Source organism: Cebus imitator, unplaced genomic scaffold (genome assembly GCF_001604975.1).
Source record: "Cebus imitator isolate Cc_AM_T3 unplaced genomic scaffold, Cebus_imitator-1.0 Scaffold353, whole genome shotgun sequence".
Taxonomy (NCBI): Eukaryota; Metazoa; Chordata; class Mammalia; order Primates; family Cebidae; genus Cebus; species Cebus imitator.
In genome coordinates this window covers 1,344,513-1,366,575 of record NW_016107668.1, presented here as the reverse complement: position 1 = coordinate 1,366,575, position 22,063 = coordinate 1,344,513, and the positions used below count along the sequence as shown (strand labels likewise).

The window sequence follows — 22,063 nt, the reverse complement described above, 5'->3', positions numbered from 1 at the left end:
GTGAAGGCTCACCTAACCGTGGCACACCGTATTCTACTCAGTGAAGGCTCACCATAACCGTGGCACACCGTATTCTACTCAGTGAAGGCTCACCGTAATCATGGCACACCGTATTCTACTCAGTGAAGGCTCACCTAACCGTGGCACACTGTATTCTACTCAGTGAAGGCTCACCATAACCGTGGCACACCGTGTTCTACTCATTGAAGGCTCACTGTAACCAAGCTCACTGTATCCTCAAAGCATGACTAGAAAGAGAGGGCAGGTGTCATCACGCCATTGTGCAGATGAGAACAGGGAGGGACGAGGGACCTGCCCAAGGCCCACAGCCAGCTAGGAGCAGCACGCAGGCATTCAGGCTGGGGGCCTCAGACACCATGTCCCTCGCTCACATGGCACCAAAGGACCAGCTGTGAGACAGGCCCCCACTGTGCCCAGACCCTGACCGTTCACAGCTCACCACATCCTCATCCAGTGTCTGTGCTCTATTTCACCCAGCTGCTTCTATTTTCCTACAGTTTCTAAAAAGATTCTTTCAACCACACAAATACATGATAAACAGACAGCAATAAATCCTTTTTCATTTGACCGAACAATCTGAAATAGCAATTCCAGAGATTCTGGAATTTGGTACAGAGCAGTAGGAAAATTACAGAAATTATAGAATGCTTTCATTCAACTTTTTACCACATTGGAAATTCATCTAATCCCAGGTCACAACTAAAATACTGAAATAATCAAAATGGAAAGGATGGTCTTTCATAATGTCATATAAAGTTTCTCTGCATCTAAGATCCTTAGAGCATCCAAGATCACACTGTTGGTCACATCAGATAAGCAGCGAAGGCAAGTCAGCAGGTGATAAACCAAAAAAGGGCAGAGATGAGACTCTGGCCCCAGAAAAACAAGGAAATGGAGGCAGATAAAGAACTCAGAGATGGGAAAGCTACTGACAAACTTGGGGCACACAGCATGACTCCAAAGAGTTATCATGTGAGATGGTAAAAAGAGATGAGCCATTTTAACTAAAAATAAACACCATACCTTTTGGGGAAAGGGCTGATGAGAAACAGAGAATTTATCTACCTTTGACAAAGTACAATATTATGCTGCTGTGGGCATCTAGCGTTACACCAGCTAACGTCCCAAACCCAAGTGAATTCTTGACAGCACTTAAAGGCATAACGCAGCCCTTTTTACTCCTTAAAAATCTAAGTGGGGAACTAATCTCCCTGAAGCTTCCTGAGTTGTAGTTTTGTTAAAATACTTACTTGCTTTTTTCAGATTTGCTTAATACCAATTACTGTTCAGGCTTTTAAAACCAACTTGTCACTGATTTTCTAGTGGACTCACTTTTCTGGTAAAAGTCTCACACTCTCAGTCACTCACACACATTCACACAATCGTATTATGAATTTTGATATGATTTAAATTAAAAACATCTTTCATTGCAGAGGTTCTAGTATGGACAGAGCATAATATCTACATGGATACATCAGAAATTATTGTATGTCATGAAAAAAATTATTTCACAAATAAAGCCCTGCCCAATTGCTGACTTTCTATATGAAACACAAGTGGGCTTTTCATTTGCTGTGGGCAAGGCCAGACCGCAGGCCACATTATTTGGTTTCCTGGAGGCCACTACCACTGACCCCCAAAGCAAAATAGAGGGCTGGGGACACATCCCCATTTTTGATGTGCTGATGGCAGATTCTCCACCAGCAATATGAATACATTTATGTTTTTAAATATCCTCTCCTTGAACATTTATAAAAAACTATCTACAATAGCGTATCATCACTAATAGAAATTTCTTCCCAGTTCTATTTCAGAAGGCGTCAACTGATCGTGCTCTTTAAATAAACTATAAATACTGCATGTACTCCTTCATGTCTGGCTGTTTCAACAACTTCTTCTTCCGCTTCTTTTTCTTTTTTTTTGGCAAATTAAAAAGGCGTATGGCTTCCTGTCGCCACTTTTTACATTTGAGGTTTAGCTTGGTATTCTGCGGTAAAAGTACATGTAGCCCAGGTCTTTAGGGGGCCTTTCTGAGGCACAAACTTTGTGGTCATTGTAAATCACCCATCTGAAAACAAGACAGAAGCATTTGATGGATTTAAGTCAGTTTCGGGAAACTTTGCAGAAAGAAGTTACTAAGTCATATGGCACACAATACTTAACCATGATGTTTTAAGACACTAAACTCAAGTTTGTTGTATAAAAAAGAACAGAATGCTGGTAGGGAATCACAACTGCTTCTTTTTTTTTAAGAGACAAAGCCTCATTCTCTCCCCAGGCTGGGTACAGCAGCATCATCTGCAGCTTCGAACTCCTGAGCTCAAGGGACCCTCTTGCTTCAGCCTCCTGAGTAGCTGGGCACACACCTTCGTGCCCTCACGCCCAGCTACAGCTGCTTTGTGATCCTTAACCTCGGTCGAAAAGTAGTTACTAAAATGTATCAGGAGCCTCCAAACATTTGAACCTTTGATTCCATAATTCCCTTTATAGAAATCTGTAGACTCAGAAATTGAGTCAAAGAATTATGTACAACAAAGCTTAAAAAAAAAATCCATGCAGTGAACTATTAAAATTTCTTCAAAGAATATTTGGCAAAGTGAGAAAATAATCACAATATAATGTGAAATGGGAAAGCACAGGTTAAAAAATTGTATGCACTCCGCATACACGTCACACTTTTAGTTATGCTATGCATATTTATATGTAGTATGTGCATAAATAGACAAACATGTACTTTCTTCCAGTGAGCCAAAACAACAGAGAAAAATATCTCAAAATGTAGACAATGGTTATTGTTAGGGTTCCAAGCACATATTCTTGTATATTCTTATATTTATAAATTATTTACAATGAATTTTATTGCTTTTAAAATTATAATTAAGCTTTTTTCTTTTAAAAAGCATTTTCACTTTTTTTCTTTTACTTCACTCCAAAGTGTTTTTAAAAGAGCTATCATGATTGCAATAAAAATAATTCACTATAAAGATAAGTCCCAGCCAGGCACAGTGGCTCACAGCTGCAATCCCAGCACTTTGGGAGGCTGAGGCAGGTGGATCACTTGAGGTCAGGAGTTCAGGACCAGCCTGACCAATATTGTGAAACGCTGAATCTACTAAAAATACAAAAAATTAGCCGGGTGTGATGGTACACGCCTGTAATCCCAGCTACTTGGGAGGCTGAGGCAGGAGAATCGCTTGAACCCGGCAGGCAGAGGTTGCAGTGGGCTGAGATCACTCCACTGCACCCCAGCCTGGGCAACAAGAGTGAAACTCCATCTCAAACAAACAAACAAAAAAGATAAATCCCTGTGCTCAAGTATTTTATTAATCAAGTTTAGAAGACAAAACTAAAAGACACACAGTGGAATCCAGGTGAGAACTGGCCCCTCCTGCAGTGGGAGGGAGGGACGGAGCAGAGGCCACGCTCAGGTGTTCCTTCAGCGTCCACGTGGCCTGAGTGCTGCCCTCAAGCAGAAGGGCCGACCCACAGCCACGGTTTGGACCTGTGGGAAGGGCACCAGTGGGGCCTGTGGGGATCCAGCCCGGGGAGAAGGTTCTGAAGAAAGCAGCCGCCTTTCACGCCACAACTGTCTCATTCCCAGTTCCCCACACACTTAACAGTTCTACCCAGGAACGTGGAAAAGCCAACGGCAAGGCTGTGGTAAGGGAAAGCACTGAAGGTTTAGAGCCGCCAGATAAAGCGCAGGTACCCAGTTACATCTGAGTATCAGGTAAGCAATAAATGATTTCAGTATAGGCATGTCCCATATAATAGTTGGGACATAGACTCTTTGAAATTATTTATACTAAGAAATTATTCACTATTTATCTGAAATTCGAGTTAAATAGGGCATCTGGGTTTTTCTTGAATGCTTCCCTTTGTTGGCTAAATATGGCAATCCTATGGAGGTTGCAATCACAGCGTACATTCTGCTGCAGGATGCATCTTTATTTTGGGAAGTCACCTCGGTATGATGATTGCAAGTGGCTTTTGACTTACTAGCTGAGGTCAAGCTATTCGGCCTCCCTGAGTCTAAGCGTCTTGATACGTAAAAAGCATTAACAGTATACCCTTTACAAGACCAGGTGAGATAGCATACAGTGTACCTAGGAGAGTGCTGGGCATACAGTAGGTACTCAATAAATCACGGCTGTCATTTACCTTCTAAAAATGACTCACCTTCCTTCCTTTTTGATATGGCAAATGTAATGACCACTCATTGTGGATGTTCCCATGTGACTGATGAATGCAAACAGCTCATATGCTGTGAAAGAGGAAACAACGCAGTTACAAGGCAGCACTTCCAGACCGGAGAGAATTCAAAACCAGCACTAGTATAATCCAGCAACTGTTTAGGTTTGAAAGATAAGGTCTCATTACATTGCTGCGTTGACAACGCACACACACCCAGAGTGACACTAAATTCAACCTGAAAATCTGTGATCACAAAAATAGGACATAAATGATCAAAGCACAGCTGATGTTAAATTCGAATGTGGAAAAGGATTCAAAAATCCCACAGCCTGGTCTGGTGGCGAGCTTGTGGGACTGAAAGAGGGGTCCTGGCTCTACCACCTCCAAACAGCATGAGGGTGGACAACGTGTTCCGTCTTTCTGAGCCTGTTTCTTTATGGGGATTAAAAAAGAAATCCACCCACTTTGCAGGGTTGTATGAAACTTAAATGAGCAATTCAGACTAAAATACTACACAAATGTCAAAACTACAAGGAAGAGAGCAGATAGCTGTTATCATTTATAGAAAAGGATAATGCTTGGTGCAAGATGTTTCACTTGTTCATGATTATAACTTATGTGGGACCAAACTTCAGGCTTCATGCTTTCTGAACAAGGAGATACGTGGCCTCTTAGAGGGTGAGACCGATGTTTATTCTCTAACAGGTGCCTCCTGCATCAGGGCCAGTACCCTGTGATATCCATGTTGAATCCGTTTTAGTTCATGTTGCCAAGGTGGGCTCCACAGACAAGAACCCGTGCACTCAGCAAACTGTTACAGACTACACTGAGGTAGGATGGAACCCGAAAGTGCACGTTTACAAGACTATGTCTAGTGAATTTAATAAGGAAAAATAGGCTTGCATATTGATTTTGCTAGTGTTCCACTTTTACTACATTTTTCAAAAAAAAAGTATTGGTTCCAGACAGACCTTTTTACCTGCGCCTCTGAGTCTCATTCTTTCTCACTTTTTACTCAGGCTCATTCGACTTACTCAGCCGTCAATCCCCAGTCCTCCTCTTACCCTTCAGCAGCACCACACACTGCTGATCACCTCTTCCTTCCTCAAATACGCACCAGGAGTGACTCTCCTGGTTGTCCAGCTGCTTCACTGCTTCTCTTCACCAGCCTGACCTTTGAACTTGGGTGATCTGGGGTTCAAACCTTTTTCCCTCCTCTATCCAGACTCTTTCTCTCTCTCTTTCTTTCTCTCTCTGGCTGACGTCATGTAGTCTTATGGCAGTAAATGATATTGTTTTCTTAATTTCATTTCTGGAATGTTCATTGTTTGTGTACAGAAATATAACTGAATTTTGTATATTGATCTTGTTTCCTGCAACCTTGCTGAACCGTTAGTTCTAATTGTTTTTTAGTTGATTCCTTTGGGCTTTCTATATGTAAGATCATATCTCTGCAAATAGAGACTGTTTTACTTCTTCCTTGATAATCCAGATAACTTTACTTCTTTTTCTTGCCTAATTGCAATGGCTAGAACCTCCTGTACAATGTTAGATGAAGGTGTCAGAGGGGGCATCCTTGTCTTCTTCCTGATCATACGAGGAAAGCATTCAGTCTTTCACATTAAGTATAACGTGAACTGTAGGGCTTCTGTAGATTCGCTTTATCAGATTGAGGAAGATCTCTTCTATTCCTAGTTTATTGATCATTCTCCCCCCTCAGCCTTATCTATCTCAGTCAATGACGATTCCATTCTTCTAGTAACTCAGGCAAAATCCTGACTTCTCTCTCATACTCCCTATCCACAGAAAATCCTGTCAATATTCCCTTCAAAATGTATCCATTTTGAATATCCAGAATTCAAATGTTTCTTACAATCTCCACTAGTAACCCCTGATCAAAGTCGCCATTGTATCTTGTCTGAATTATTACAACAGCCTCTTAATTAGCCTCCCTGCTTCCTCCCTTTCCCCACCAACCTTTCTTACCACAGCTGCCAGAGTTTTGTTCTTGCTCTGCTACATATGAAACCCTGACCCAGGAGCAGGTCATCTGCAAATGGTTTAACACCAGGTTCCCCACAAATATGCACTGCATGATGGGCAAGGGGGCGGCTTCCTTTCTGGCTGCACTCTGTTGGTCTTGTTTTGTCTTTTTGTTTTTTTGTTTTTTGAGACAGAGTCTCGCCCTATCACCCAGGCTGGAGTGCAGTGGCATGATCTTGGCTCACTGCAACCTCTGTCTCCTGAGCTCAAGCGATTCTCCTGCCTCAGCCTCCCAAGTAGCTGGAATTACAGGTGTGTGCCACCACACCCAGTTAATTTTTTGTATTTTTAGTAGAGATGGGATTTCACCATGTTGGCCAGGCTGGTCTCGAACTCCTGACCTCAAGTGATCTGCCCACCTCAGCCTCCCAAAGTGCTGGGATTACAGGCGTGAGCCACTGCGCCCAGCCCACTGGTCTTCTTTTAAATGAAAGTCAAATTGTGGTCATTACTCTACCCCAAAAACCTCCAGTGGCTCCCTGAATCTCTGAGAAAATCTTACTCTTGCAGTGGCCTCTGAAGTCCCCTTACCTCCTCCCCTTCTCCCCCTTACTCTGCTCCAGCTACCTTCGCCTCCTGGCTGCTCCTCAGACACTCTTGGCATGCCCCAACCTTCAAGCCTTTAGACCTTCAGGTGTTCAGACCTTCTGCTCTTTCCTTCTGAAACTCTCCTTTCAGATGTCACATGACTCACACCTCACTTCACTGAGATCTCAGGTCCAAGTGTCACTTCATCAAAGAGGCCTTCCTGAACCTTCTTCATAACATCAACCTCCTCCCACCCCTACCCTCACTCTTGCTGCTCACATTGCCATCATCCTGCTTTCCTTTCCACACAGCAGAAAGGAACACCTGCCATGTCGCATCCTTACCTGTGCACGGATTTATTGTCTGACACCTTTTACCCCAGGCTAGAATAGGCTCCATAAGGACAGGGGGTTTGTGTTGTTTACTGAACTATTCCAGGCACAGAAAACAGTGCTTTGCACACTGTAGGTACTTAGTAAGTATTTGCTAAACGCATAAATAAATGAGTGAATGAAGGAATGACTCCTTTCACTTCATCTCCTCACGCGTTTTTATATCATCTTACAGTGTATATATTTTTGTAAACCTCCTACCAAAGCATAAATTGGGGTATAAGCTGATGAAATAATTATTTAATCAGAAATGAATCAGAGAATATTGTGTTGCCCATAATTAACTAAATTTCTGTTGCTAGCTATCACATCAACTGACCCAAAAAAAAAAAAAAAAATCCTAGGTTTGAAATCAGAAGCCAGACAAAAACAGCTGTAAATGACAATCATTTTGCCCGGTATTTATTTTTCAAACAGTGTTCCAGGCACCTTACCCTTGTCTGCCCTCTCACACTAAGAACCCATCCTGACCTCCCTATAGGCAAGAAAGGGAGTGAGTTGAGATCCTTGTGTTTCTTCACCCCTGTTTGGTTTTTAAGCCCTTTTGGAATAATTCTATATCAAATTCCTAATCTTCAATTTAAGAAACAGAGTGCTGCTCTCCCAAAAACGCAGCTGAGTAAGTTGAATGAGCCTGAGTGAAAACTCTCTAAGAATTTTCATGAAATAAAGAGAGAATACAGGCCAGGCATGGTGGCAAACACCACCAAGTCATTTCAGCACTTTGGGTAGATTGATTGTGCTCAAGAGTTTGAGACCAGCCTGGGAAACATGGCAAACCCTGTGTCTACAAATACAAAAAAATTAGCCAGCCATGGTGGTGTGTGCCTGTAGTCCCATCTACTCAGGAGACAGAGGTGGGAGAATTGCTTAAGCCCAGGGCACCGAGGCTGCAATGAGGCCAGATCACACCACTGTACTCCAGCCTGGGCGACAGAGTGAGACCCTGACTCAAAAGAGAGAGAGAGAGAGAGAGAGAGAGAAGACAATACCTCAATCAAGGCTTTTTCTCCCCGCAAGGGCGTCTTGCAGAAGAACAGTGTTTACCGAGCACTTTCCACCATAAGACAGGGTGGCATCAATGAAACGCAGCACAGATACCAACACAGCCAATGGGTTGACAAAACAGACAGACACAGAGAAAGGACAAATCCATACATCCTAATATATCCAACATGTCCCTAAGCCCCCCAGAAAGCATTTTCCTCTCTGTTTAAAAACAATTCATGTACATCTTCAAAACCATAAAAATAAAATGTAAAAGGTCAGCATGAATCTTAGTCCTACTATTTAAATTAACCATGTTTATCAATATGAGCAACTGCTCCATGAATTATTCACCACCTCCTGCTGGGAAACAAGAAGAGAGAATCTCAGCACATTTGCAAAAACTAAACAGGTAATAAATCTCAACTTATGTTTGTCTCCAAAGAGAAGGTCAAGGTGAATTCACCAGAGAGAGAAGCTACTGCTGATTCTTCTCTAAGTTCCCACAGACATCCTTCCAAAAAAAACAAAAGCACTCAAACACACTCTAAAAACACACACACCAAAAAAAATACTGCTTTTCTGTTGAAAGTCAAACTTTTGAAATGTTTATCTCATCTCAAGCTTCCTTTTCTATTTACTTAAAAAGGAATTTCTAACATTTCAAAAATGTTGACTTTCAACAGAAAAACCTTCAAAGCATCTGGTAGAATTAGACAAAATTGACAGAACCACTATGTCTCAACAGCAAGCGGACAGTGTCCCTCAGAATGGGCAGAATTAAATTGTGCCTGGAACTAGCATTCTTCCTCCCCACAAAACTTGTCCTGTTTGAACTCTAGGAAAATCTTCCCAGCCTTGCTAACATGAAGATTTTTTAACAGCAAATGTTGCTGCTACCATCCCTACCCAACCTAATAGCAACTGTACTCTTTGATTTTGTTCTTTGAGAAAGCACTGTTTAAAAAAAAAGTTTATGAAACTTGGAAGGTAAAAGAGGTGGGCAGCATACCCTTTCTACGTCATATGGAAGAAAGGCCACCCAAAGATTATGTCGGGGAGAGATTGGCAAATGACCCATTAGCCAAATCTGACCCACAGCCTGCTTTTGCACTGCCAAGGAGAAGAAAGGAGAGAAGAATATGAGACAGACATCTATACAGCCTGCAAAACCTGAAACGTTTATCATCCTGTTCTTGAGAGAAAACATTGGCTGGCTGCTGACCTAGGAAGATGACCTTAGTTCATCTCACAATTTACTATTTGATATAGTTTGGACGTCTGTCACCTCCAAATCTCATGTTGAAATGTGTGACCCCCAATGTTGGAGGTGGGACCAGGTGGGAGGTATTTGGGCCATGGGGGTGGATCCGTCCTGAGTACCTTGGTGCCCTCCTGTGGTAAGGAGTGAGTTCACCAGAGAAGAGGCTGTAAAAAAGCGTGGCACCTCTTCTCTCTCGCTGGCTTTCCTGTGACCCACCTGCTCCTCCTTTGCCTTCTGCAGACTGAAAGATTCCTAAGGCCTCTTCAGAAGCAGATGCCGGCACTGTGCTTCTTGCATAATCTGAAGAGCTGTAAACCAAATAAACCTCTTTTTTTATAAACTACCCAGTCTCAGGTATTTTCTTATATCAACAACTACAAAACTACTAATATACTACTGATTGAAGATTTCATACTTAGTGATGTTACTTCTTAACTTGTAGATTTTTATCTGGGAAAGATACAAAAAAAATTCTGTCCAGTAGAACACATATCCTCAAGGATTTATAGATTTATAAATTGGGGTAAACACTGTGAAATGATTGTTTCGAGGATTTATGGTCCTGAAAGACACTGACTCATCCTTAGTCTAACCTGGGAATCTCATCCTAACATTTTTTTTTAATTGTCTTTAAATATCCTAGCTTCACAAATGTTTTTAAGCCAGTAATAACATCTGACTGATTCTCTCATTAATTAATGTTTTTAAAAATCTGTGCTATGTGTTCATTTTATATTTACCTGAAAGTCATGATTTTGCCTTTTGGGAAATTATGTTTTAATAAGCATAATGGCCAAAAGCAACTCTGGATTCAGAAGTTTCTTTAAATGAACGTATTTTTATAAGTCATTATAGCATCTAAAATATTTATGAAGCAGCAGTATCTCATCAGGGCATGACATATTATTTAGCTAGTCTACAGAGAGTGGTCAGAACACAGAGACATCAAGTCTCCCTAAAATAACTATCAAGACCCCAGAGGCACTGCAGTCTTCTGGTGAAATAAACTGTTCTCATCCAACGCTCTTTACTTGATTAATTTGTATCACTGCCTGTCTCTAACTCCCTCTATACAAAGTGGGGGAAAAAAAATCACCAACTTACTAACATTTTCCTCATAAGCACCCAATATCTGGGTATTTATCTGGGATATCCTTTCCCCCAACAAGGTATTCATGAGGGATCCACCCCCGTGACCCAAACAGCTCCCACCTGGTCCCACTGCTAACATTGGGGTTTGCATTTCAACATGAGATTTGGATGTTCATGAGACAAACATCCAAACTATATCAAGCTTAATGTACAACTAGCTCAATGTCCAACAGCTTGATTTCCCTCATGCCTCTCTGAGAAAAAAAATCAGTGTGGGAGGGAGGAGTATTGGAGCTTTCAGAAAACTGCTGAATTCTCAAAAAGAGAAGACAGACCTAGGTAAATCAATAACATCGGAAGGCAGCTGATAGCCACAGAATCGTAAAGGGTCTACAAATTGCTCCCCCAACCCTAGCCAGCTCAAAATTAGTTACAATGCCAAATGCTCCAGAAGGCAAACACTTCCTTCCACGTCTAACAGTTCTCCATCGTTTAAACTTCCGTGTAAATCAGTTTACTCAAGAGTGGCTGCCTCCTAACTTTCAACAGCACCACTGAAAACGTCAGGAACTGCGGCAAGTGCTAAGTGGGAGGGGAGTCAGCGCGGTGGGATGGAGTAAGTGACTTTCCAGAGCACCACTGGGCTTGGCTTCCCTGGGGAGCTGTAGCTTTTGCCCTCCAGATCCGCTTGGTGGGGGGCATTCCTCAGGGAGCTCAGCACCTCAGGAACCCCAGCGTTATGCAAAGAATGCCTCTCTGCTCCCTGGGTGGAAAATCCCAGCAGCATGGGAGACATCTACACCATTACAGCCAAGTGGCTGAAGGAGCCAGGGCAGGTTCTGAGTAATCACAGCCTAATCACACGTTAACTACATTGGCAATCAGTGGGCTCTTTTCTTAAGAAAAATTAAATGCTCATTAGGTGCAACATAAACACAGAAATGATTTTGCACATAGCAGAAGCCCAGAGAGGTCAGAGTGATGGCCTGATTTCCAGCTTTGAAGTTTTGAAAACTCAGCAGAAATTTAGGTGCTAGCCCTAAAATGTGCAGAACATGGTAGAAAATAGACTCCTGCCTCCATTCCAATATAAATTGTGAAATGAGATGACTCAATCAGGGATAAAGGAAAAACCGCACAGCCTTCAAAATCAGACGGACCTGAATTCTAACCTCGTTCTACCACTAGCAAACCACTTAGTTCTGCTGAAAAAAAGTTTCTGAAACTTGGAAGGTAAAAGAGGTGGGTGGCATATCCTTTCAATGTCTTACAGAGGAAAGGCCACCCAAAGATTATCCAGGAGAGGGACTGGCACATGAGGGCGTCGGAATGTCTCCCCGTAAGCGGTGAAGGACACGTGGCCGACGAAGCGCCTGGCACACGTGAGACACTCGGGAAATGACAGCTGCTCTGTCATCACGTGTTAACAGCACTAATCCTTCCAACAAACTAATTCCCCTGAGACAATCATTTCATGCAATAGTGTTACTTCCTCATTCCTAAGGATGGAAACGGTGATTTTGCCGTAAAAGGAAAAATGCGGCCCATGAGCTTCTTTAATCCCTATCCTTGTAATAATCGCTTTTTTCCGCTTCATGACACCTACCTTATTATTTCAGTGTTAACCTGGTGTGACAAAGTCCCCGTGGCCATTCCCCTTCTTCCTAAAGCAACAGTCACCTAACACTGCCTTTAAGGTGGTAATTCTCAAGTTTAAGCTGCATCAGAATCACCTGCACGTCTGGTTAAACACAGTTGACTGAGCCTCGCCCAGAGTCCCTAATTCAGCGGGTCTGAGGTGAGACCCCAGGAGGCCTGACAAGCTCTCAGGTGAAGCTGATTCTACACACATGAACCAGCGCTGGAAGGAGATCGACTGGTCCCTTGTCAGCTCGGATGAGAGGGTGGAAGATGTCTCCAGCCTCGGGCTGTAGGAGTGAGGCCCGTGATGCAGGCCTGAGTCAGCCTGCCTCGGCGACGTGGAGTCGGACACAGCACGTGCAGAGGCTCATGGAGTCTCAGACTCTCGCACCTTTGCTGAGAACTCTGGGACAAGACTCCACTGGAGTCTGACCTGGAAAGGCAGTCTGTGGGAGGCGCTGCAGCCATCTTGTGCCATGAGGGAGACCCTGTCTGGGACTGGAACCCACCTAGAGGAAGCAGAACAAAGGGGCCCATCCAGATAAAACGTTTGAGTCCTGAATCAAGGCAGGCCTGGGCCCAGTGCCCCCAGGACTTCCCAGCGTTCATGAGACAACATTCCCTTTTTGCTTAGACAAATTTGTCTTGGCCTTCCTGCCACTTAATACAAAACCCTGAAAATTGAGGTTGTTTTTATTTTGTTTGTTTTGGTTCCTCAAGCACCAATTACCCTTATCCTTTAACTGTATTCAGTATTCTCAAGTCAAATATCACAGTCAATTCACCAACCAAAAAATGTAAAACGAAATGACCTGGGAATTTAAACAACCTAGCTAAACAGAGCACACACCTATGTGTTCACAGGTTAACCTATGAACTTAATGTAATGCCAGTCAGACCCCTAGAGAATGGCCAAAATTACAAGATCAGTAACTTTACGTAATTTAGCAGCAATATTGTAAAATATACAATGCAGAAAATTCTTATTCATAAGTAACACGGAAAATGTAATTTGGAGACAAAATTAGAAATGCACAGCGCATTTATGAAGAAAACCACACGGCTTTGAATTACGGAAGGGGAGGATAAATCAAAGGAGAAGCATATGTTTCTGGCTAGAAAAACTCAATATTGTAAAGTGATCAGGTATTCCCAAACTAATCTACAACACACGAAACTCATAAAAATCAATAAAAGAAAAACAGCTGAAAACCTCAATAAAAGTGGGAAACTGGCCAAAGGAAATGAAGAAGCTGTTAACATGAAAGGAAAAATAACTAGGCAATTAAGATTTTTAAAAATATGTAAAAAGTGCTCAGCCCCACAGCACAGCTGGGGAAGGCTGGGGAGACAGGAGAGTCACCCGTGTGGCCAGGATGTGGCCCCCTGCTGTGTTTGTGGAGGGTCATGTGATGGTAATCTGCTTTAAACCCTTAAAAATATGTATTTTTCACTACAAATTTCACTTCCAGAAACTTCCCCTAAAGAAATAATCAAATGAGGGCCCAAGGTTGTTCGTCACAATATTACTTTTAGTAGAAGAAGGACATAAGGAAGGGGTGGAAGGCGGAAATGCTGAACCAGCTGGTACTCCCTGCAGAGGGGTTACATTAGGCATGTGCTGTTCTTCTGTGACCTGAATTCATCCTTTAAGAAACTCACGGCTTGGCCGGGAGCAGCGGCTCACACCTCCAATCCTAGCCACTTTGGGAGCTGAGGGAGGTGGACTGCCTGAGCTCAGGAGTTTGAGACCACCCGGGGCAACATGGTGAAATCCTGACTCTACTAAAAATACAAAAAATTAGCTGGGCATGGTGGTGCACATCTGTAATCCCAGCTACTTGGGAGGCTGAGGCACGAGAATCTACTAGGGAGGCTGAAGCATGAGAATCACTTGAACCCAGGAGGCAGAGGTTGCAGTGAGCCGAGATCATGCCACTGCACTCCAGCCTGGGCAATAGAGCAAGACTCTGTCTTAAAAAAAGAAAAAAGAAACTCATGATTTAAAAATCATAGCAGTCATCTTCTGAATGTGGAGATATCTTCATTATCTGAAACTCTGAAATAATGTAATCTTTTATTTAAATGATACATAATTAGCCTAGAATTAGGTATACAAATTATGGTACATGTCTATAATAGAATATTGTTAATATATGTTCAACAATATAGATTTATATACACGTACACCTACAAAACTCACAGCCTAATCATAGCCCAATCACGTTAATCACATGTTTGCTATTTTATGACTTGCTTTTCTATTTTTATAAATCTATGGATTTACATCATTTTCATGTATTTGTCTAAAAAGGTCTAGAGAATATAAACAAAACATTATTTTGTGGTTTTTGCTGGGGAGTAGGATTGTCATTTTTAATTTTGTCTTTTCATATGTCTTTATTTTCTCAAGTTGCTAAAATTAATATATATCCTTTTAATTATAAGAAAGACAATATAAATGTTAATTATTTTACAAAAGGAAGAAAAGCAACGACTGGCAATATTCAACCGGTTGCTAACACAGCCAAGTACAAGAAGTCACGTTACCCCTGCCTTTGATTCACGCAATGTAACACGGAAGCACACAGCCAACCCCTCTGAACGGCGCTCTGTGGAAGCAGCAAAATACTCTGAGAGGGCTACCTCCTGGCAGTCACTCAATTCTTCATTCAATCAGTTATCTGCTGGTCACTTGCCACGGGCCAGGCACAGTGCTGGGGAAGCTACTTGGAAAACATTTGTTGTTCTGTAAAATCAAACTCAAAATGCATTGGGCGGGTTAGGGCTCTGCTTTTCTGTCTTCATAACTGAGCATTTCACCTGCTACTGCCTTTATATCCTACACCTCTGGCCCGTGATTGCTCTAAGCGCGTCTCACAGTGCTCCAGCGCTACCCTCACCCGCAGTCCCTGGGCTTTACCCATAGTGCCTTAAAGGGTGCTTGGCAGCATCTAACCAATGACACAACTTGAAATCCAGCAGCGCCAGGAATCTCTGCAGATCTCTGTCTTGGAGGTAGAGGAAGCCCCGAGGAGATGACGGCTCCTGTTCATCATTCCTGACACCTGTGAGGGCGTGGCTGGTGCCCCCAAAGATCAGACCCGCCTTCCCTCTGCAGCTTTACAGCGCCCCATCTTGTGGCTAATTCCTTCTGCGAGAAGGTCTCATCCTCTCCAAAGAAAAGTCCATTATGGAAAATCAATGAAGCAGCGAACTGATGGATGTGTAATACATAATCAATCCTGCTCATGCATTATTGAGTAACCTGTCTGTTACAGCTTTAAATATTTTAGGCAAGCTAGTAATGTCTGAAAGGTAATACAAGATACTTTAAATGAATATGGAAACTGGGAGAACCATACCTCATCCTTTTCTTACCCAGTTGGCAGTGAAACAGTTTCAGTGATAAAATTCTTATTTTAAATTTCTTTTAAAAAAGGAGAAAGTTTCCCTCCCACCCTCTCTCTCTCATTTTATATCAATATGTACATATTAGGTCTGGAAAGAACGTTACTGAGTCGATCCACCACTGTATGATTACAGGAACAAACGCTGCTAAGGTTGATTTCATTAAATACAATGTTATTATGTGACTAGCACCATGAGTTCTATAAAAGTCAAATGGCCTCTGCCCTGGGCAAGCTCCTAGTCAAATGGGAGACACCAACATCTACAGAGGGAATTTTATGCAAGATCAATTTGTTAGGTCTAACAATGAAGCATGGTGGCCCGCACCTGTGATCCCAGCTTCTCGGGCCACTGCACTCCGGCCTGGGTGATGGAGTAAGACTGTCTCAAAAAAAAAACAAAAGAACTAACAATGCATTACGGCGGCTAACAGGCTCTGGGGCAGACTGCCCGCCCTGGAATTCGGGTTCTGCCCATCACTAGCTATGTGACCTTGACAAGCTTCTACTTAACCTTCTCTGCCTCAGGTTCTTCCCCTGTAAAATGGGCATAATAATGGTAATGTACCACCTGAGGTCACTGTGAGGACTGAAGATGGCACAAATGGAAGCATTTTTCATACTGGTACCATCATGCCAGCACGTGAGGTAAGCACGAGCCGACTATGGCAAGGCTCTAGGAAGGCAGGCCAGAGAACTGGAATCTGTGGCCCAGTTCTAAGCAATGATGAGAATTTCAGCAGGCGGTGAAGGGAGAGGAAGCTCGTTTCACAAACAGGGTCAACGTGAGCAAGCGTCTGCAGGTAAGTGGAAGAGAGTCCCTGACGGCTGCGTAGGCCGAGAACGTGGCTACGGTCTCAGGCACCCCAGCTGCAGGTACAGGGAGTGTAGGGGTGTCCCCAGGAGACCAGCTGGGCCGGGACCCGCCTGCACGAGGTGCTGAGTGTCAAGACAAAGAGCCTGAGCATTATTCCGTAGGCAGTGACAGCCCAAGAAGCAGGATGTCAGCACGGTGAAGAACACGGATTCTGGGTTTGAATCGGCTCCATCTCTTACACGCTGTGTGGCCTTTGGCAAGGTACCCAGTGTCTCTGTGCCTCTATTTTCTCATCTGTAAAATCAGCTGCATGAGGGTTACATGCGTGTTGATATGCAAAGTGCTTAGAACAGTGGTGACACATAGTGACATACGTAAGTGTTTGATATGAAAAGGCAGAGCAGGCTGGCACGGTGGCTCACACCTGTCAGCCCAGTGCTCTGGGAGGCCGAGGCAGGTGGATCACCTGAGGTCAGGAGGTCGAGACCAGCCCGACCAACATGGTGAAACCCCATCTCTACTAAAAATACAAAACTTATCTGGCTGTGGCAGCAGGCACCTGTAGTCCCAGCTACTCGGGAGGCTGAGGCAGGAGAATTGCTTGAACCTGGAAGGTGGAGGTTGCAGTGAGCTGAGATCGCGCCACTGCACTCCAGCCTGGTGTACAAGAGCGAGACTGTGTCATAAAAAAAAAAAAAAAAAAGGCACAACAATGGCCACAGCACCTCTTCCTGTCGTCCTGAGACAAGCCTTCAGAATACTTTCAGCAGCTGGTTCTGGGAAGGGTATAGTGAAGGATGAAACTACGTTACTACTACTCAAAACACTACCGTGAACACAAATGTTCTCTTTTGACAAAACCTCCCACAGTCCATGGAGAAATTTTACCTCAACGGAACAAAGTCAAGGCTGGCCCTAAACTTAGGCACACACACGACCAAGCAACACAACTGTGACGTGACTTTATGAGATCCCCGGGGCCCACGCAAAGGGGCAAATGGCACCATTTCCGAGAAGACAGGATCTGCGCAAACTTTCGAACAACGACAAAGGCTTGACTGTGTCGCGGTGGGACAGGAGGGCGGGAGCTGGATGTGCAGTCGCGACTGCTAGACAGCCTCTAAGGCGAGAACTTACTTCCGGGTCCATCCTTGACTCTAGGTCCTTCAGGCTTGGCCTCAGAAATAATGTTTGCATTGGCGTTATTCTCCATCTCAATCACAAAGTCACCGTCTTCTTCAAACTCAGGGTGACTGAAGATCCAGTCCAGCGCCCTTTCCAGGCTGTGATTCTAACGACAAAAGAGAAACACACGTTTTTACGATGCGCGCAGCCTCAGGCCTCGCTGTGTCCCGGCCGTGACAACTGGGCGTCACGCGGACAGGGAAGAAGGCCTGCATTCACCAGGCCTCGGCGCCGTGCGTGAGAAGCTCTGACTCCGCGTGACATGCACACTCCGCTGGTCTCCCGCTGACACCTGCAATTGGGTTCCCTGGAAAACAGCTCTAAGCAGCAGGTCGGCATCCCAAAGCCTGCATCAGCGGTAGCCCAGCATTTCTGAGGAAGACGCTGGTAATGACAGGTGTGGGAAAACCAAGGGTACGGCATTTGTTTAAGGGCAGCTCTTTCTAAAGCCACTTCATTGCACACACTACCTTCCCTACCAACTGTATTTTCTGCAGAGAACTTTGCACGGTACAGGGATGCCGGGGTGAGCACTGTATGAGAGCCTTCTCTCCGGGAATGTTGGTAAAAGGGTTGAACTGTGGTAAAGACAAGATTAACATCTTGATTAATGACGACAACACTGACTAGCTAGTGTAATTGTTTAAACTGGACTCCATGTACTTCAAACTAATTGGCCATAAAAATATTTCCACCTTTCTCAGCTTGCGGTATCGCCGGCAGGTTAAAGAATCTGTAGAGATACAGAAGCTCTAATGAAACAGTGGGGCAGGTAGAACGAGTGGGGCGCAAGAAAGGACCCCAAGCAAGACGAACTCCGGCTGAGATCTTTTACGCATCTGAAAGGAAGACAGATTGTTCTAGCCACATTCTCATGAGACAGTCAGGGGCCACAGTGACCTCAGCAACAGGCCCCAGCAGGCACTCCATCAGGACAGGCAAGAAGCAGTTGAGGCCAGGTATCTACTCAAAAATGGATTATGGTGTGACCAGGAAGGTTGGATGTTTTGGGTTTTAGCTTTGGATTTGGTTTTTATCTCTCTTTTTTTTTTCTGCTAAGACTCACAAGATGAAAGGGTGCGCTTTTTTAAGTACTTTCCCTGAATATTAAACAGATATCAGCACTGCAGAAGGGACTTGTCTACCCTAAAGTTTCAGGGTCTCTTGCTTCTTGAATCAAGAAGCTCACGGCTACCAGAAGAACCTTCTCTTTCTACAGAGAGAAAATGCAGCAGAGAATTCCAAGGAGGCGTTCAGTCTTGCATGAGGACTTTTAAGAGACATTTATCCAAGGTCTTGGTCTCAGAAAGGCATTACATCTCTGAAAGGACGTCTTACTGAACTCGGGATTCCATGTGGCCCTCCTTCCTCTAGCGCCACAAGCAGGCTCCAAGTCAAACCTGTGACCCCTATTAACAAACATTCACGGTGAGAACAAGTCTCTCTCGATTTGCTCATATTATCCCAGCTTTACTATCGCCTTATTCTTAAATTCTCCGTGTGAAAATTATTTATTTTAGCTTCATGTGTACAATATATAAATAAATCTTTATGGGCTATGGTGAGATTCATAGACGAATTGAACATAAATCAAAATGATCAAAGTACACTGGAAAGTCTTAACTGCTACAGAAATAAATTCACACACACACTCATACACCTCATACACACACACATAGAACACACACACATGCACACACACACGTGCACACATACACTCATACACATTCATACACACACATTCACTCACTCACACTCATACACACTCATACACACACACATACACTCATACACATTCACACACACATTCACTCACTCATACACACTCATACACGCACACATACACTCACACATACACACGTGCACACACACACTCAGACATACACATTCACACACACTGACACACATACACACATTCACTCACACATACACACACACATACACTGACACATACACATACACACACATACACAGACACATACACATTCACCCACACACACACATACATGCACACACACACATACACACACACTCAAAACACACATTCACACACTGACACATTCACTCACTCATACACACTCATACACGCACACACACATACACTGACACATACACACTCATGTGCACACACACACACACACACACTCATGCACACAGTCTCATGCTCACCGTTGCTCGCAGTGCCTGGATAGCCTGATTTCGCTGAAATCCCATGGAGGTGATGATAGCCACGATTTCCTCTGGGGGCTGGTTATCCAATCCAGAAGCACCAAAAACAGAGGCTCCGGCAGAAGCCGCCCCTCCGTAACCAGGCATGGTCAGCGGTTCAGCAAAATCTGAGGACGAGAACCACACTCAAGTCTTTTCCTTTTTTCTTTTTTGTACTGAAACAAACAATACTAACAAGAAAAAACATGATTCTACAAATTTAGAATAATCAAGACAGTCTGGGACAGGCGCGGTGGCTCCCACCTGTCAACCCAGCACGTTGGGAGGCCGAGGCGGGCGGATCAGCTGAGGTCAGGAGTTGGAGACCAGCCTGGCCAACTTGGCAAAACTCCGTCTCTATTAAAAATACAAAAATTAGCAGGGCGTGGTGGTGCATGCCTGTCATCCAGTTACTCAGGAGGCTGAGGCACAGGAATCACTTGAACCCCAGAGGCGGAGGTTGCAGAGCCAGTGAGCCGAGATCGCACCCCTGCCTGGGCAAAAGAGCAAGGCTCTGTCTAAAAAAAAAAAAAAAAGGCAGTCTGGTGTTGGTATAAAGACAGACATACATATCAATTAAATAGAACTGAGATTCCAGAAATAAAACCATATACCTGTGGTTAGCCGATTTTCAACAAGACCATTCAGTGGGGAAAGGACATTATTTTCCACAAATGATGCTGGGACAACTGGATATCCACATACAAAAGAATAAAGTCAGGACTCGCCTGACATCACACACACAATTAACCCAAAATGGACCATTGACCTAAATGTGGGAGCTAAAACCATGATCACCGTAGAAGAAAACACAGGGGTAAATCTTTTCGCCATTGGATTAGGCAATGATTCCTTATTTACAATACAAAAAACACAAGTGATAAAAGAAAAAAGTTTTTAAAAATTGTTTTAATTTTTTGTGCCTCAAAGGATCCCATCAGGAAAGTGAAAAAACACCAGAATAGGGGGAAATTACCAATCATAAATCTCATAGAAACTTGCATTCAGAATATGAAAAGAACTCTTGAACCCAACAATAAAAGGATAACCTCATTAGAAATGGATGAAGAATTTGAATAGACACATCTCCAAACGAGATATACAGTCAGTAAACACATGCAAAAAGAGTCAACGTCATAGTCATTAGGAAAACGCAAACCAAAACCACAAGACACCACCTCACACACACTGGGATGGGTATGCTAAAAAAATGTAATAATAAGGGTTAGGCCGACACAGAGAAACTGGAACTCACATTCCTTACTGGTGGAAATGTCAAACGGTTCAGCCACTGTGTAAAACAGTTTGGTAGTTCCTCAAAAAGTTAAATATGGAGTTTCCGTATGACACAGCAATTCCACTCAAGAGAAGTAAAAATAAATGTCCATCCACACAAAAACTTGTACAAAAATGTTTATAGCAGCATTGTTCATAAAAGCCAAAAAATGTTAATAACCCAAATGTCTACAAGCTGATAAAGATTAATAAAATGTAGTATATCCATATGATAGACTATTATTATTTTTTTATTATTGACAGAGTCTTGCTCTGTTGCCCAGGCTGGAGGGTAGTAGTGCAATCTCAGCTCATCTCCTGGGCTCAAGCAATTCTCCCGCCACAGCCTCCCAAATAGCTGGGACTCCGGGCGCCTGCCCCCATCCCCAGCCAATTTTTGCATTTTTAACAGAGACGGAGTTTCACCATGTTGAGTGGGCAGGTCTTGAACTCCTGATCTCAAGTGATCCACCTGCCTCAGCCTCCCGAAGTGCAGGGATTACAGGTATGAGCCTTCACGCCCAGCCCACAGACTATATTATTTTACCATAAAAAGGAAATACTGACACATGCGACAAATGGATGAATCTTGAAAACATTACACTGCGATAGAAACCATACACAAAAGAGCTCATATATATGACTCCATTCATGTGAAATGTCCCAAACAGGCAGATCCCTTGATCTAGAAAACAGATTCCTGGTTGCCAGGGCCTGAGGTGAGTGGGAAAATGGGGAGTGACTGCTCATACACGAGATTTCTTTTGGAGGGTACAAAATGTGCTAAAATCAGATAGTGGTCATGGCTTAGACAGTGGTGTGAATTCACTAAAAACCACTGGAATGTACACTGTAAATGAATATATGCATTAGAGCCTAAAAAAGTAGATAAAAGAAAAAGCTAACTAAACAGCCTCCATTTCTTCATGCCCAGGCTTTCATTCAAGTTCTCGGCATTTCTTGGAAGCATACCCCAAATCTTTCTATTGGTCTTTTTGCCACTGAC

The 22,063-nt window shown here is 43.4% G+C and overlaps 1 protein-coding gene across 2 annotated transcripts in view; it reads right to left on the bottom strand.

The window, feature by feature from the left end:
- The window catches only part of USP13 (ubiquitin specific peptidase 13), a 128,096-nt gene that overhangs the window by 3,750 nt on the left and 102,283 nt on the right, over window positions 1-22,063 (bottom strand). For both annotated transcript variants that reach the window (XM_017506313.2, XM_037730566.1), the window contains exons 18-21: window positions 19,744-19,910; window positions 17,527-17,680; window positions 4,201-4,285; window positions 53-2,089 (exon numbers count right to left, since the gene is read on the bottom strand). In XM_017506313.2, the coding sequence (XP_017361802.1) occupies window positions 1,996-2,089; window positions 4,201-4,285; window positions 17,527-17,680; window positions 19,744-19,910 (500 nt within the window). In that variant the 3' untranslated portion in view covers window positions 53-1,995. The remainder of the gene's footprint in view (window positions 1-52; window positions 2,090-4,200; window positions 4,286-17,526; window positions 17,681-19,743; window positions 19,911-22,063) is intronic.